The 18,869-nt window shown below is 38.9% G+C and overlaps 1 protein-coding gene across 5 annotated transcripts in view; it reads right to left on the reverse strand.

Moving 5' to 3' along the window:
• scarb1 (scavenger receptor class B, member 1) overlaps positions 1–9,001 on the reverse strand; it is a 32,952-nt gene extending 23,951 nt beyond the window's left edge. For 2 of the 5 annotated variants that reach the window (XM_037753731.1, XM_037753728.1), the window contains exons 1-6: positions 8,770–9,001; positions 4,377–4,537; positions 2,334–2,475; positions 2,048–2,251; positions 546–641; positions 12–127 (exon numbers count right to left, since the gene is read on the reverse strand). In XM_037753731.1, coding sequence (XP_037609659.1) covers positions 12–127; positions 546–641; positions 2,048–2,251; positions 2,334–2,475; positions 4,377–4,537; positions 8,770–8,889 — 839 coding nt within the window. In that variant the 5' untranslated portion in view covers positions 8,890–9,001. Of the gene's footprint in view, positions 1–11; positions 128–545; positions 642–2,047; positions 2,252–2,333; positions 2,476–4,376; positions 4,538–6,554; positions 6,895–8,769 lie in introns of those variants that run through there. The other 3 variants (XM_037753729.1, XM_037753730.1, XM_037753727.1) reach the window with 2 other exon arrangements.
• Positions 9,002–18,869: the final 9,868 nt, after the last annotated feature.

Below are 18,869 nucleotides of genomic sequence, written 5' to 3' on the forward strand. Positions count from 1 at the left end.
AAGAGTTTTACCTGCAGGCGTCGGGGCTGTAGAAAGGTAACGTGCTCTCTCTGGTCATGAAGGGAGGCCACATCTGTCCAGCTGTTCCATTGATCATGTTACACTGAGCAGTGTTCCAGTTGGTCAGCTATGAACAGAGACGACAATCAGGCTATATCCACACTAATACGTTTTGCTACGTTTATGCCTAGTGTCCATGCTACTCCGGCATTTTCGAGCCTCTAAAACGGAGAAAACGCTGCTGACGCCGTTTTAGATTTAAAACTCCGGGGTTGTGTTTAAGTCTGGACGGACAGAAACGACGACGTAGACACCCACGTTCGCTTCTTGATCGGGTCTCATCAGTCACGACGTGCCCCTCCCATCACAAAGGTAACTCTTGGTTAAAAGTTGTGTGTTTGTTGGACTCATCCACCTCCCCTCCCTCTATCCCTCCATCAGCAGTCTTTCTCCACGTTTGATTCTACGTCAATAGCGCTGAGCAGAGCATTTCTACGCAGATGCAGAGAGGACAAGACGTACGAAGAACACGTTGAAAACCTCACCTCCGTCAGGCCGTTCCAGGAGTCGACTTTGTGGACTTTCCTGATGTCGTCTTGACCAGTGTGAATGGTGAACAGGCCGGTGTTGGAGTTGTTGAACTAAATAAACACAGAGATGAACACAACGTTTCCACAGAGTACAAGATGATCTTTTAAAAAAAGTGCTTGTTTGTTTGACCAAGAGTCCAAAACCCAAAAGATATTCAATCACATCAAACAAAGAAAAGCAGCAAATCACAGTTCAGAGAGTGGAATGAGTTCATAATTTAGTAATGTTGCTTGGTAAAGTTACTATTTTATTTAGCAATAGTGGCCAATGTGAGTCACAGAGGGCTCAGGCAAAAGTGATTACATATAAAATCATTGCATCGCTTCGTTGAGGTCATGAATCAGGAATGGAGGATAAATAAATCTTGTATGTGTCTGTGGTCACCCAGAGCTACGATAGAACATCACATCTGTACAGAGAGCGGACCAAACTCTGTGTAGAAACAACAACGTCTCTAGATGACTTTACGTAGAGTGTTGATGGAACAGCTGCATAGCCTGGCACTGATCCATCCAAACTCCATTCAGAAAACAAGCATTTTAAAAGTTGTTTGCTCGTCGTCTTAGTAACAGACAAACTGACAAAGCATCAATTCAGACATTTTACTAATCAACATCATCATGTAGTTATTTCAGCATCATTTTGATCCGTTAATTGATATTAAATCACAGCACAGTCTGTTTATTTTGGGTTCATATCGCAGTAGCGATGTGTGGCTTGCTAGATACAGTCTGTATGTGAATACAGCTCGCCGCCGGGTGATGTTATTAACCCAGACACCACAGCGTTTGGTTTTCTGACATTCATTCAGTCTTTTTTACTAAAACAACTTTCTTTAATTAATATAACAGTTTTTGACCACAGTAAAAATGTTGTTTTTGAAAGGCTAAACGCCAACAAATATGGATTGAATCAGAATATTCAGTTACATAAAAACATGTGAATTTTGGAAATGATTACATCTATCTTTTTTCAATAAATGTTGACTTTTGGACTTTACAACGCTCTGGAGTTATTGGAAATGTTTGGATCACACGAGTCAGAAAGAATCCCACGATGCCACCACTGGAATCTAATTCTACAAATAGCATAATGCTAATAATATTAGTGTATTTTGTAGTTTATATTAGTGTGTGTATTAGTGTCAACACAGTTGTATGAGTTGGTCTTTTTGTACTAAATCGACTTTCTTTAATGAATATTTTTGGATTATTTTTTGACCACAGTGAAAATATTGTTTTTGAAAGGCTAAATGCCAACTATAGACTGAAGCTGAATATTCCGTTTGATAAAAACACGTTGTGAATTGTTGTGAACAAAGCTCTGGAGTTTTTGTAAATGTGAATATACTACATCCTTCTCAACTTATCTCCACATGTTTTTCTCTTTACCTCCATGTCGCCCTCTCTGACATCGGGCGCCATAAATCTGAACATAAAACATTTGAAACACTCACTTCAGCAAAGAGGCCAAACTTCCCCGATGAGGGCAGCATGCCGGGCAGCCATTTATTGAGGAAATCAACCAGTCCGCTGTCATAACCCCACATCAGCTCCCCTACTGTCTTGGTCAGGAAGGGCCCCTCCTTGAAGGTCTTGAAGGTGGTGCTGATCATTAAACGCACGGCGAAGGGCATGTTTTCCATCATGACTGCTGCTCCCTGAAAACACAGATGTGAGTGAAAACTGAAGATTGGGAGTAGAGAAGGTGTGAGTTATATATAATTTGTAATAATGTCTTACCAGCACCAACATGTTGGGGATGGTGACGACGTCGGACTCGTTCCCTGAAGACATGGTCGGCTCAAAGGCGTATCTTCTGTACTCCCTGTAGGACACTGTACCGTTGTCGTGAAATGTGATGTTGTCTTTCTGAATGCGTTTTCTGAATAAAAGGAGAAAATATTCAAAATTATACTTTTGTCTCCCTCACAGTTATAGTTTCAGACAGATATATTTTCTCACTGAAATCATCTGAACATATTCCTCTTAGAGAAGATCTGAGTTTATATATTGATTCGTATATTGATACACATTATGATGCGTTTAAGCTCTCATTTCATTTTTACTGAATAGAGCTTAAACGCATCATAATGTAACACAATACAACCTCTGATAACGTTAACTAGCTCTCCTTCTGTCTATTTCAACACACATTTGTTGTTCACAACATAGCATAATCAGGGAAACTAATTTTCTATCGTTCCCAGAACGACGTTAGTCTCGAGCCCTGACGGTTATACGGTACTGTAGAAAAATGAGTACCGCCACATTAGGAAGCGAAGGATCGGTTTTCGTGACACCCGTAGTGCTCTAATGCCTAAAAAATTAACTGGAAATTTGAACCTTTTAAAAACAAATAGTTCATTTCACTTCTCTACATTCATATAAGAATCTGGATATACAGTAAATGCAGCTTTCATGAAACAATTAGCATCTAAAATAGGTCCTAAACACATAAACATTACAATGCCAATTCAGCTGACCTTATCAGGAGTCTATTACAGAACACCGTGAAAAACAAGATTAGATAAGATAAGCTTTCTTAACCTTTGACCTCTCTGACTTGATGATTCGATATTTTATATGTCTCTTATTATTATCAACAAATCAGTTACGGTCAGTTACTGTAACTGCTAACAAGTATTGTGTATGTCTTACACTGTAAATGGTAAATGGACTTGCATTTATATAGCACCTTAAAATAACAATAATAAAGTTCTAGCTAGTGCTAGAACTTTATTATTGTAGTTTTAAGTACCCGATGGTTAACCCTGCAGCGTGGACTTGTGTCTACTTCTTCTAGCAGTGACATTAATCACTAAAACACAGTTTTAGTACTTGCTTTTGTACGCCGACTGGCTGGTCTCACACAGCCAGCAGCTGCGAAAACATTGGTGCAAATTTCCAAATTTATTCGGTTAACCTGAAAACAAATTGTAAATCTAACTTACATTCTCACCTAAAAAAAAAACATTTAAACTTAGTAACAGCTTTTTAAAGGTTTAAAAACAGCTTTTTGGCAAGTAAAGGATGATAACCATGGATGTATTAACACTGGAGACGGGTGACACTAAGCAACATTATGGCACTTCCGCTCCAAATGGAGGTGAAAACACAACAAAACGTAATGCAGAAGCACCCTAGTTCAGGCAAAGAATAAGGTGAATTATACCAGACACTTAAGAACGTTATCTGCAGCCTTTTTCCTTTAAACATTGGGAATTAACTGAGCTCAAAGTTACTCTAAAGGTACATGCACGAGTGCAGAAAGTGACAAGTAATGTACAAGTAGTACTTTTTTTTTTTTTAAAACCACATCCTTCTTCTATTACATAAAATCTAGGTCGATGTAATCATGCTGTAATGTGTTTAGAGACAGTTCAGCCCTCTAAACTTTTACATATGGAAGAGTTTTTCACATGGAAGAGTTATGTAACAACGTTTTGGACTACATCCCACTGTGGTACTGGGGATTCAATTATAGGCATGGAGACTGGCCTACATATTGTACAGATGTGGGGGCACATAGTGTTCCCAAAAATGAGCCAAGCAGGCAGAAACACACAGCTGTGCATTACTAAATCAGCAGCTTTATGGCCAGTCAGGCCACGTTTTAATGGGGTGCAATAAGACAAAGAGGACAGCTTCAATTTATAGTCCTATTTGACAAAAATATGGCAGCAGCAAGAGACGAAGAGGAGCTGGAAATGCATCTTGCAACATATTTACAGGTTGCAGGACAAAGTGTTCTGCTCTTCAATCTTTATGGTTCACGTTGTTTACCTGTACACAAAAGGTCCTCGCTGCTCCACCATGGGCTTCTCTCCCTTCAGGATCTCTTGAGGGTTCAGGACGTTGAAGAAGTAGACGGACATGTAGAACGGGACAGGGACGTCCTTCCACATGGTGTAGGACATTTCATTCTTCGGGTCGATCACTGTGTTCTGACGAGAAAAGAGGAAAAAAAAAAAAATAAAGATTAAAAGGGATGCAACTACCCATTGTTTATTTAGTTTATCTGGCAAATGTTTTCTCAATTCATGTTAAAGAAAATCTTCAAATTTAACAGAATTTTTAATATTATTTAAATAATAAATCGAACACCAGTAACTTGGTAAACAATCTGAAAAATGAACAGAATTTTCTATTTATTATTAAAATAATATATCAAACACAAGCAACATGGTAAAAAATCTTACAAATTAACAATTGTTATTAAAATTATAAAATTGTACACCAACAACTTGGTAAAAAATTCTTCAAAATGAACAGAATTGTTATTTATAATTAAATTAATAAATTGTACACCAGCCACTTGGTTAAAAATCTTCAAAGTTAACATAATTTTTCTTTATTATTAAAATAATAAACTGTACACCAGTAACCTGGTAAACAAAATCTTCAAAATTAACAATTTTTATTTATTATTAATGTAATAAATCATACATCAGCAACTTGCCAAAAAATCTTCAAGATTACCAGAATTTCTGTTTATTACTAACATAATAAATCGTACACCAATAACTTGGTGAAACATCTTCAAAATGTACAGAATTTTTATTTATTATTAAAATAATAAAGCGTACACCAGTAACTTGGTAAAAAATCTTCAAAATTAACAGAATTTTTATCATTATGTAGCAGAGAAGTATAAAGTGGTATAAAATGGAAATACTCAAGTACAAAATTGTTTTTAAGTACAGTACTTGAATAAATGTACCTTCAATGTTCTTTTTCTGTTTTCTTTTCTTTTACTAGTTAATGCCTGCTTTTGTGTTTTGTGTCCATCTCCTGCACTGTCATTACTGTGTTTTCTTCTATTTTATATCTTGTATTTTTATGCAAAAAAAGTACCGGTCAAATAGATGTAATGGAGTAAAAAGTACAGTATTTCCCTGTGAGATGTAGTGGAGTACAAATATAACATAGCAGAAAATGGAAATACTCAAGTACAAGTATGTCGAAATTGTACTTAAGTACAGTTCTTGAGTAAATGTACTTTCAATGTTCTTTTTCTGTTTTCTTTAACTAGTTTATGCCTGCTTGTGCATTTTGTGTATATTTCCTGCACTTTAATTACATTTTTTTTTTTTTATCCATCTTAATTTTTGTGCAAATAAAGCTAACATTATATTCCACCAATGACAGGCTAAATATCCACATTTAAAAACAATTTTTTTTTTACATTTCTCATTTTTACCCCAGTACATCCTCAGGAGCATGCCACCTTGCATTTCTCTACACATATTGCTCTGTTATTGTACCTTGAGTTTACAGTAATAGAAGTCCATGCATATTATTAGTTATTAACTGTAACAGAAGTCCATGCATTTTATTAGTTATTAACTGTAACAGAAGTCCATGCATATTATTAGTTATTTAAAATAATAGAAGTCCATGCATATTATTAGTTATGAACAATAACAGAAGTCCATGCATATTATTAGTTATTTAAAATAATAGAAGTCCATGCATATTATTAGTTATGAACAATAACAGAAGTCCATGCATATTATTAGTTATGAACAGTAACAGAAGTCCATGCATTTTATTAGTTATGAACAATAACAGAAGTCCATGCATATTATTAGTTATGAACAGTAACAGAAGTCCATGCATTTTATTAGTTATTAACTGTAACAGAAGTCCATGCATATTATTAGTTATTTAAAATAATAGAAGTCCATGCATATTATTAGTTATTTAAAATAATAGAAGTCCATGCATATTATTAGTTATGAACAGTAACAGAAGTCCATGCATATTATTAGTTATTAACAGTTTGCTTGCATGCACGAGCCTTTTATCATGTATTGTTATCGTCACGTGGCTCTCTGAAGCTCTTTGAGACTTTCGGCTGTGACTGCAGGATGAAACTAACCTGACTCAGCACATTAAATCACACATTTAAAAGACTGAGCACATTAAACCCGGGTTATAATGTGCTAACCTTCTGCTTACCTTCACTACTTGGTCGTCGATGATTATTGGACCCACAAAGGTTAGAAGCGTCCCAAAGAACACGGTGAGGACACCCAGTACTATAAAACCAACAGCGACTTTAGCTTTATTGATTGCCATTGTTTGTTATTGACAGCTGATGTCTGTTAGCAGCTGGTTTAAATGTCCACAAAGATAAACAACTACACGACTACACGCAGCTATCTAACTCTGCAGGACTACAACAACCTCTCTGAGTTAAACTCTGTCGGTTTGAAGTGATAGTCTCGAGTCCAGCCGGCGTTTTCAATCTGTCAGATCGATGTAGTTGATGTGCTGCTGTTGTCTCCATATTTATACTCCGCCGCGCAGAGGATTCTGGGAAACGTAGTTCCCGCTCGGTGTCCACTCAAACACACATTGAACCTGTTACACAACAGCTGTGGAAGAAGACTCTGTACTGGAGTAGATGTGGCGATAAAATCATGTAAAAATACTACAATATGAGTAAAAGTCATGCATTTAAAGTCCTACTTATATAGAAGTTACAAAAATATTATAAAATATACTTAATAAAAGTAAAGGTACTCATTGTGCATTAAAATGTACTTAAAGTATTAGTAGTAAAAGTTCTCATACACAGTTAGCTAGTTTAGTCCAGTGGTTCCCAACCTAGGGGTCGGGCCCCTCCAAAGGGTCACCAGATAAATCTGAGGGGTCCTGAGATGATTAATTACGAAGAAGAAGAAGAAGAAGAAGAAGAAGAAGAAACTAAGTTCTAAAACACAAATTTGCATCCATTTTTTGGACTCGTAGCTTTTTGTGTGAAATATTGGATAATTTTACCTCTTTGGGAAATGTCTCTTTCGTGTCGTATTTTATAATCACGTTTTTTAATGTAAAATAATCTGAAAAGTATTAATCAAATAAATGTAGTGGAGTAAAAAGTACAATATTTCCCTTAAAAGTGTAGTAGAGTTGAAGTAACGGGGGCACAGCAGGGGCGTTTTTGTTGATTGAATACTATACGTACTATTGAATACTTTTAACCAGAACGCAAACATTATGTGGCGAAAAAGCAACATAATTATTTTCCGTAACAGGGTTGATTTTTTCTGAGCTTTCGCAACCGTGAATGAAAGCATCAACCGATCAAACTGTGCAGAACGAGTTGAGTTGCGTCTATATTTATGAAAACAACAACACATCCTCCTCCAGTTGAGGAGCATGCTCTAGCTGGAGAGGATGTTTTTAAGTATAAAAGATAACTCCCTGTGCAGTTACGGATCAGAAGGCAAGTCTTTATCGTTAGATTAGAAAGGATGAGTACCGGTCTGATTTCAGAGTGACTGGATATCTCTACAAGGTCTCTACCCGATAACTCGTAGAGATATCAGGTCACTGTGACATCAGTTGGAAGGAAGCGTGCGTTAATCAGTATAAAGTAACAGTAAGTGCACGTACTCAAGTACTTCAAACTTTACCTGCTGATGAAAACACCTATGTGTTTCTGACACAAAGATTCAGTATTATTGTGGGGAAATACTCTGGAAGTACTGCAGGATTGAGCTTTATTTATTCAAACATCTTGAAACTGTTGAGAATCAATCCTGAACGAATTATCTCTTTTTTTGTTTGTTTAATTGTTGGCTAGTTTCCTTTTGATTGCATGCATCAGAAGATATATACCCATATGGAATTTGTGCAAAAGACAAGTAAAAAATACCTCAATGTTACTTTAAATTTGAGTTAACTTTATTGTCCAAGTTGTGGAAAATTGTTTTTGCGTTAGAATAAATACAGAGCAAAGATGAGGACAGGAAGGGGACACGATATCAACAAACAAACACAGAAATATTATCAAAAATAAAGTCATAAAATGTGAAACTAGATCAAAGTAAGTAATGAACTCCGCATCCTTATTGCATTTGGCAAGAAAAACCTGCTGCACACATTTTTGTCTTCGCCTCAAAACAGATTTTATATTATAGGTAATAAATGAACAAGCGTAAAGATAGATTACATGTGAGTGTGTCTATGAAGGTGCAGCAGATATCTGCAGAGAAACTGCAGCACACCTTATGTTTTATTTGGAGATGCAGATTTATAAACATGCAAGTCCCTTGAATGCTAAAATAAATTGTTCAATGTAGAATATTTTGCCTTGTGCAAAGAAAAAATAAGAAATTGTTCTGAAGAAACCACCCTTATTAATAAATAAATAAATGTAAGGTACCTTTATCACTTGGTCTTTCATCACCGCTGGTCCCACAAACAGAAGAACAACTCCAAACACCACTGTCAGAGTCCCGGCCACTATGAACCCAATAGCTACTTTGGCTTTATCGATGGCCATGGTTGCTAATAACGATCACTGATGATAATAATAATAATAATAATAATAATAAAATGTTATTTCCAGTTTCTCCCTGCAGAGCCAAAGAGCATGCTCAGTGCTGCTCAGTGTTTCCAGGTCTGGGGATGAGCTGATGGATGCAGAAGCTGTGTTTATACTCTGCAGACCCCCCCACACCCCCCCCCCCCCCCCCCCCCACCCCCCTCCCCCACCCCCCTCCTCCACACACTGACACATCCTGTTTCCTAAATTCATGTAAATTCATGTTCAGTCACATTTTAGTCAGATGACTTCACTGCCACTTTGTCTAATGTCAAGGTCAGCTTCAAGTTCAGCAGCAGCACAGATCATGTTGACATCCAAATGTCTAAAGTAACTAAACATGCACAATCATAATGTCTTAATCTGGTGAGTTTAAATACGAAATAAAATATGTAATGAAAATACATTTAATACAAAATCAATATGCTGTTCCAACCCGTCCTCACCCCCAACTCGTCAAACACCGCCGTTTGGTCGGCGTCCCTCGGCAGCGGAGGGTATCGTCAGTCCCGTGGGTCGCTGAAGTTGACGTCAACCACGACCTTAACCCCTAAATGGTTGTGTTGACCTAACTTCCTGTGAAAACGGAAGTTTATTTTGAAAGAACACTATGCATGTAACGAGCGTATATTGGCACGCCGTCCCTGACACGTCCAAAAGTAACACTAGAGGGGTACCCCGTGCATCGGGCACTGACCAAGCGGCGGTATTTAACGAGTTGGGAGAGAGAATGTGTTGGCTGTTCACTCAGCCCGTTCTCATTCCCACGGCATCAAATACCGACGCTTTGTCACGGCCATTGGCGTTTGGTACTGCCGCACAAGGCACCCCTTTTAGCACCGTACCTTGACGGAAGTCTGCGCTCTCCGAGTGCACTTCTAGTTTCTATTCTATTGTCATATTCTTCCAAAATGGCCCGTGTTGAACAATAAAATATTATAAATCTAATAAGCGTCTTCAGTCCAAAATGGCGGCAGCGGCTGGTGTCAAAAAAACATAAGAGTTTCATCTCTTTGCTGCTGTACTCTTTGACAAGGCCTTCATCCGGGAGACCGCTGTTCGTGTCCTGTGCGTCACGTTACAATCAGCTGTTCGTTTGTGTCTCATGTTTGACAGCGTTCAGTTTCATTTTCACTTCTACAAACGTACGAGTTTTAAACCCAACCACGTAGTTCTATAGTGGTTTTGTTAGCTAAACCTAAAGTGACGCCGATGGGCGTGACAAAGCGGCGGTATGTGATGAGTTGGGATGAGAACATGTTGCTTGTTTAGCTACTTGGGGGTGCCGATTACGCTCATGATTAAATCTCACAATGAATGTGACGTGTACGATGGTAAAACGTACGAGAGATTTAGAGTAAGAGCATGAAACCTTCTTGCATGATGTGTTGCTCAACTGAAAGGTGTTTCCCTGCATTACGAACTTCAGGAAATCCTGGAGATAGTTAATGCGTAAAAAGGTGCTTTTCTGGTTCTACTAGGTTCTTCCGCTTCCTACTCGCTGCTGCTGGCTGTTTTAATAGATGATGTCTCTGGTTTTGCTGCCCAGTTCGTCCAGTATTAGGGCTTCGACTCGGTCACGCCTTCTCTCATTGTGTTGAGGTGTGAGCTGCGGAGATTGATCCATTAGCTGTGTGATAACTAGCATGTAGTACAACAGAAGGCGAGAAGTCCTCCTTGTGTTAAAAACCTAATTTGATGGGTATCTCCATAACCTGCCTGAACTCACAGAAAACAATCTGCTGATTTAACAGAAAACAGCTTTACTGCTCTCATCAACCCAGTTTCCAGCAGAAGCAGCGCCTGTTTTCAGCTCAAAAGAAGCTCGTATAAACCCGCCGTATTCTACCGGCTGAGCAGCAGACAGCAGACTGACTCCGTCAGAGACCAGCTGGAGGACACAGTGGAGCGTTTAGCAGCTAAAGAGACGGATATTTCCCTCAGGAGGTGGTGGAGACCAAAATTAGACAATGTGTTTGTTCCCACTGCTCCCAAAGATATCAAATAAATACATTTTATATGAAAGAAAGAAACAGAAGTAGGAAAATGACAAAGAGATGATGTGGTTTAGTGATTAGGAGGACTGAGGGATGAAGAGGTTTATCTCTCTTTTAGTGAAGAAAGGCCTCAAAGAATCGTAGAGTTGACCTCCTTAATGCTAATCATCCACCAGGAATGGTGCCTAAACCGCCAACACAGGCTATGTCCACACTAATACGTTTTAAAACGCATTAACTGTTTCTACGTTTAAGCTTAACATCCAAACTACTGCGCCGTTTTCAAGCCCCTTAAACGTAGAAAATGCTGCTGACCTTGTTTGACTTTTAAAACTCCGGTATTCGTGTGTTTAAACCTTTGAAAACGATGACGAAGACGTCCACGTTCACTTCATGATTGGGTCTTATCAGTCATGACGTGTCCTTCCCTGATTCGTCGCTCCGGAAGAAAACAAACATCAGTCGAAAAATTTCAGTAACAAGCATCGCTTACCTTGTTGTCTCTGCTAGCAGCTGTTGTGCAGTTAAATTCTGTATTTTATAATGATACTACTGCCTACATGCACAGGAGGGAAGATATTATTAAAGCGAGTTACATCAATTCCAGAGTTTTCATCTGTAAAGTTTATCAGCCTCTTTTATCTGTAGTATAATTATAACTACTGTCAATGTGTACTTTATTTAATATTATTATTATTATTATTTTATTTTATTTTATTTTATTTTATTTTATTTTATTTTATTTATTTTATTTATTTTATTTATTTTATTTATTTATTTTATTTTATTTATTTTATTTATTTTATTTATCTTTGTTTTTCTTCTTTGCTTTGGGGGAAAAAATACCAAAATATGGAGGGACAATCATTTACATTTGTGCTCTATTTGTATGTTTCTGTACACCTGATGTTACTCCCAATAAATTATTACGGAGAAAAACAAATAAGACTCTCGTCTGGACGGAGATTGTTTTAGTTTTAGTGGATGAAGCCTCAATCGAAGCGCAGATGTCTTAACTCCAGAAGACAATTTGACGGTGCAACTGCTCTAATCCCAGACCTCAGCAATTAGAGGGTTAATTACTACGATGTTTTTATATGTTCATCAATATTTGTATTTCATTTTGAAGGGTCTGTCATTTCCACCTATTGTCTTCATCAGGGTCCTCCATGACAGCGCTGCAGACCAGCAGGCTATAACTATAATCTGTCATCAATGACTTTAATAAATGAAGTCGGTGGTTTCCACCATCAAGTGTTTTTTCCTCCCAAACACTTTTGCTTCTTTTCAAAACATTCAAGATGGCCTCTGATTCCACATTGCAGACTGTGATTACTTAATCATATTACTTACTTATTATTAGAACGTGATTTCATTGGACAGTTAACAGTCACAAGTTACAGTTTTACTGAAGCTGTCAATCGCACATTTGTTCAAAATGAATCTTAAAGTGAGATTAGTCAAGTATTTAATCCTCTTATCAACATGGGAGTGGACAAATATGCTGCTTTATGCAAAATGTATGTATATATTTATTATTGTAAATCATTAACAACACAAATCAATGACAGATATTGATCCAGAAACCCTCACAGGTACTGCATTTAGCATAAAACAAATTGCATTAACACGTTATTATCGTGTTAACTTTGACAGCCCTAATTTTTACACATACTCTGGAATTACATAATAAAAACTAAATAAATAAATGATGATGTGTGATCGTGACAAAAGAAAGTATTTTATAACGGATACGAGGCGTTCAAGACGACGTGGAGAAACGTTTCTCTGAATGACATTGACAGGTCCCCGAGCACACGGAGGAGGAAAGGGCCTCAGTAAAAGATGAAGGGTAAAGAGGAAGAGGATGCAGCAGAAGAAGCTGAGGGACGAGGGCGTGGATGAGATCCTCAAGGTCAGCTCGGGACGGCCGGTGGTTAATTTTGGAGATGGTGCTTAGTGCTTACTGTGAGAGGAGGAAACAGGACTGGAGCTCTCAGGGTGTTGACAGTCTGCAGGATGTTTTATTGTAGAAAGGAACACTTGATAGCTCAGCTCTCAGGTCTGCACAGACAAATGACTTCTTTATATTGTTGTGTGTTATTTGTTAATTAGCAGTAAACACAGAGAACAGCTGAGGCTGGTGGGAATGTCGGTAGTTTTACAGGTATTTGACCTGATGATGGTGCAAGATGGAAAGTTGAGGGATCACCAATCAGTGGCGGAAAGTAACTAAAGCCGGGTTTTCACCTAAAGTAGTAGTTAAAGGTACTATATGTACCTTTAAGAAAATCCTTGTTATTACTCACACCTGAAAAGACTAACACCTGCAGTGAATATATCTACTAACAAGTATTGTGCGTGTCACAGCCTGATATATCTTCTTCCTCTGTGCCATAGAGCTCCATTAACCCTCTGAGACCCACAATAGACCCGTTTTAGTTTTCTTTAGGGGAGTCCAGGAGGTCTTTAGGGGGAGATAGCAGGTCAACAGCAGATGTCACATAGAAGTGGTGTACATCATCTGAAAGCTGAGAACCTGGAGATTAATTTGAGATGCAGCTCAGCACTGTGAGTCTAGTTGTTCTAGTGTATCAGGGTTTAGAACATTACGACAGAAGTATGTGATGGTCATTCCGAAGCTCTATTATGTCTTAAAAGTTGTTGCAGTTAATTTTTGGGTTGATACTGTTGTGGGATTTGCTCAGTGTTTTGACTTACGCGGTTCCTCTGGCATCTCTGACCCTGGTTGCCCCAGCGTCTGTCTCTATGTTCCCCTGCTAGAGACACAGCTGTTGATCCATCCATCCTCTGAATGCTCTAGGTCTCTAGTTTGATCCATCCATCCTCTGAATGCTCTAGGTCTCTAGTCTGATCCATCCATCCTCTGAATGCTCTAGGTCTCTAGTTTGATCCATCCATCCTCTGAATGCTCTAGGTCTCTAGTTTGTGGCTGTAAAGGTTCATGAGGCTGTGATTATCCAAGAGGTCACCACAGGTCATTAATCACATGATTGTCCATAGTTAATCGTGATTAATCACAAATTATTTATGCAAATATATGTATATATTTACTATTGGAAATCAACTATTAAATCAGTTTGGAGCGTTATTTAACCTCCTTCATGACCAGCTAGTATGACATGGTAGGTACTGATGGATTTATCAGGTTTTATAGTTTCATACGATACCAGGATCTTCACTCTAGCTTTAAAACTGAGCCGCTACAACCTAAAAATCACAAGTTGTGTTAATGCGTTAAAGAAATGAGTGGTGTTAAAATGTATCTGTGTTATTACCGCATTAATGTTGACAGCCGTTATTAGAATACATCTTCTAGGAAACATGAATGTCTCTACAAAATGTCTCGGTAGTCTGTTCAACAGATGTTTCAGTCTAGACCAAAGTGTTGGACCGATGACTAGAAACCAGGGAGCATCACGTGGAGTCTCAGCATCACGTTGTTCTGCGGCACGGCGGTCGCGATCGTTGCTAATTGGATGCGTAATCAAGAACTCCGAGCGTCATCTCCAGTCACGTTCCCGTCGGTCGGAGTATAAAAAGATGTCTCTGGGAGCTCCGGGAAATAAAACCTCCTGAACCGCTGATGGTGTTTAATGCCCTCCCATATCTTTATTCATGGATTTGGTGAATTTGGGTGATGAAGAGCTCCTCTCTTACGGAGCGTACACATGATCCCTTCACACGTATTAGAGACACATAAGTCCATAGAGCAGCATCCCACCACAGACCCTCATCTGACTGCTCTGTGAAATCCCTCATCCCCACATCACTCTGGCCTTTAAAAGACAGAATTGTGTCCCGCTCTTAAAACAAACTCCTCACATGCCTTCCTTCCTAAATGCTGATGGTGGTATTTAATAAAAAAGGAAGTCTTAAGTAAAAGGCCTTGAGCTTCCCCTTGTGCTGAACATCATGTGTTTCCCATCTGATGTATATGTGTCATTGGATTAAAGAACGACGCACACCTATAACCTCATCCAGGTGAAGGATGATTCTCTCATTTAAACAGTCAAACTCATTTTCAAGAGGCTGATTTGCTCCACATTACACACCGTTTACTACTTATATTTCCCCTCTAATGCCTAAAGCTACATGTCTCCTGAACACACACATGTAGTATGTTTGAGCGTCACCACACTGTTGGCAAGTTTCACTTTACTCAGAATACTTTCAGATCAGTGATTCACTGCATTTTTTGACATGTGAGCTCTTAAAATGAAGCAATGTCTGCGTGTGACTTCTCATCACGTGTTGGTGAGTTATTAATAAGTTCAACCCGCTAAAAAAATACTTTTTTTTATTCTAAGATTGTTGCATTTGAAAGATTTTTCGAGGCCTGAAGAGGTGAAACAATTCAGTATTGCATTAACCCCTTAAAACTCAGACGGCCCGCCGGACCGGGCGCTATTCTGTCTTTCAGAGGTTGTAGCGCGCTGAGTGTTAAAACTACAGTGAAGATACTGGTATCATGTGAAACTAGAAAACCTAATGAGCCCATTGGTACGGTGATATTCAAAGGGGTCCCTTGACCTCTGACCTCAAGATATGTGAATGAAAATGGGTAATAAAGTAAAGTATTAGTAACCTCAAAATTGTATGAGCCTCGTTTCCACCGCAGGAACTTTCCCCCAGAACTAGGAACCTTTAGCGGAACTCGTTGCGTTTCGACCGCAGGGACCAGCGTCTACATTAAGTTCTGTGGACATTTTATTGGGCCTTTTTTGATCCCCAAGAAATATCCTGGTTGAGGGGGTAGAACTTTCTGTACCAGTACCAGGACTTTCGGGGTCAAGTTTGCAGGGATGACCGTCACACTCTGGTGTACCGCTTCCTTCATAAACAAGGAAGTGCTCCAGAGAGAGATCACGAGGGCGAACGGTAAGGTTAGAGGAGACAGACAGCGCGGCGACGGCGCTGTGTACGAGAGAAAGAAAAGTTATTTTTGTGATGTTTTTCACAGCATTAACAGATGATTTACTGTGGAGACAGACGCTCTTAGTTTCATTTCATTCATTACATCCAACGTGCATCAGTAGATATATGTAGCAGTGAGACAAAACGTCTAACGTTTATTTTAAACAGGCGGATACACTGAACTGCAGGCTTCACCAAAAGTAACAGTAGTCGTAGTTCCCGGGACTTAAAGGTACTATATGTAACAATTTACATGTATTAATCACTTTGTTTTGCCAATATGTGAACGGATTGTAATCTTAAAAACTGATGGTACGTGTCCACAGGCTTCCTTTCCACGCTTCCCATTCATTGTCTATGTAAGCAGCCGTGCAATGCATTCTGGTAGCGTGGCGGCGCGATTCGAGAGACGGAGCATCACGACGCCCGCTCCTCATTTGCATAAAGTTGAGGGCTCGTCTACTTTATGCAAATCACGGGCGTCCAACGCGACTCGCCGCCTCTGGAAACTCCAGAGAATCTTTTAAAAATAAACGTTGTCGATCCAAAATAAAGACAGATTCAGCAACTGCATGGATTATTTCTCGCCTCAAATGTTTTCAGAAACACATTTCTGTGAACTATTTTCGTGAAATAAGAGAAGAAAGTTTGCAAACGAGCCTTCACGTTACTTCCGGTTTGGAAGCTGGGAGCAGTAGCCCACGGAGGGACAGCGTTCGTCCAATCAGGTGGGAAGATCCTGTGTCTAGTGACGGCCCATCAAGCGTCCAATGCTGAGAAGCGGCGCGTCCCCTCGCTGTAAAAAACGCCCCTGTGGACACGTTCCATCAGACGAACCCAGACTTTCTTGGTTGCCTGTAAACAGCCTGTGGACTGTTTTCTATATAAAGAACTTAAGAACGTCTTGAATCCAAAAGAAATGACATTAATGCTTTCTCTCTCGTGACTTGTCCCTCTTCAGCTCCACTAAAGCGCCAACAGTGTGTAGCAACGTAGAAAAATACTGTCCTGAGTGCTTAAAGCTAAGGTTAGCCAGCTAGCTGTAACTTAGCTACATGGTGTGGATCCGCCGCTGGTTGCTCTGTAACAGCAGCTGATAAAGTCATTTGCAAACAGCAAGCTAGTTAGTATCATGGAGCCAATGGTTCAAATAACATGTAGGGACATTACGGAACATTATTCAAAGATATATGATTGTAATGTAATCTCACGTCACTGTTTTGGCCGATGCCCGGGATGCTCGCTCGCACCTATGGAGCACGTTCATTGAACTGTGTGTGTGTGTCACAGGCTGTGACACACACACACAATACTTGTTAGTAGATATATTCACTGCTGGTGTTAGTCTTTTCATGGGATGGGAAGGGTTAATACTGTATATACTAAGTACAATTTGGACCATCTTGGAAAGCAGGTTTTGTGTTCCCCAGACCATGAATCCTGGTGACGAATGGGGATCATCTGACTTTTCGTCTGGCGCCACCATGAGGTGACATTTGTGGTTTTTGGAGTGTAAAAATGTCAACAACTATTGGAAGGGTTGTCATGAAATCTGGTTCAGACATTCGAAAACATTGTTTTCCATGCAAAGATCAATTTGGAGATTTGGTCTATTTTGCTTTCATAGCATGTCTTTCTTTCAGACTAGTGGAAAGAAAACGTTAAAAATACACATTCAGGTGTTTATTTTACTACTTTGTCTGTTTGCATCTGTAGATTTCTAATAAATTCGCCAAAGTTACCATTAGATAATGCCTCATTTGCATATTTAAACATTAATTTTCAGAAAACTTGTAATACAAAGATTCATTGTCTTAATGTCAGTAATCAACTAGGGAAGTTTCATGGTGATATCAATTAGTTACATTTTTACCCAATTCACCTGTAGAGTCAAAATGTATGAAATTTAACAATCCATATCTTTAAAGGCCGTTTTCACAGAAATCTCCACTTCAGCAGCTCTTACATAAACTAAACCTTCAAACTTTCCTCTGTAAAAACCTTTGACTCTAATATGTCTAATGTCTAATTGTACTAACTTTAAGTACCGTACTTCAGTAAAGTTGCTTTCTACCATCCCTGAATTTTTCATCAGCGTCACCATCAGGTCAAAATTTCTATTAACTCTTCTTATTCTGTATCTTATTTCTTATTTTGGTCAGGAAAGTCAGTTTTAATGTGACTCCTCAGGTTAAATAAAGGATAAATTTAAGATACAAAACGCCTCTTATATATGTTTTTATCTCTGGTTATGTTGTTCACATGTAGGAGCTAATTAAACGTTCAATGATATAGTTCTCTTCCTAAAGGATCCCTTGTGTTGTGTATGTAGGCGTCCGCTCTGGGCAGACAGGGAGAGCATTGTTTCAAAGCCCTGCGAGGAAACTTAAACCTTTAAAGTGGTGAATCATCAGTTTGACACGGATCACTAACTTGACTGAGAACTTGTTTCAGATCCACACAAAGAAACAGAACACCAGGATGTTATTATGGTAGGAGGAACCGGCTGATTCGTTGGTGGAAACTCTGTTGGCACGACCAAATCAAATGGACACTTTCCATCTTCTTACAGACAAACAGTCATTAGATGGTTTTTAAATGCTAAATTTCCTTGGGACGATAATAACAACAATCATAGTAATCGGTTAATATACCAACATATGCCAATTTGTTACCATGGAACCTGTAGTATTACCAGCACTAGTATCATTTCCATGTATTTAGACATTTACAACACATTGTCATCCCAACACGTCACATACCGCTGCTATCACGTCCGTTGGCGTCACTTTAGGTTTAGGCAACAAAACCACTATAGACCCTTTTAGTGATGACGTCATGATGAGGTCACGGTGTTAGCTGGAGGCTAAACAAAGGAAAGACTGGAGGCTAACTAACACTAGCAGTGGGCTAAAGTTACACATCTAAAAATGTCATCTTGCTGTGTTGTTGGGTGTCAGAATATCCAGATATGTCAGACATTTGAGATGACAAACTGTGATT

Source organism: Sebastes umbrosus, chromosome 19, assembly GCF_015220745.1.
Source record: "Sebastes umbrosus isolate fSebUmb1 chromosome 19, fSebUmb1.pri, whole genome shotgun sequence".
Classification (NCBI taxonomy): domain Eukaryota; kingdom Metazoa; phylum Chordata; class Actinopteri; order Perciformes; family Sebastidae; genus Sebastes; species Sebastes umbrosus.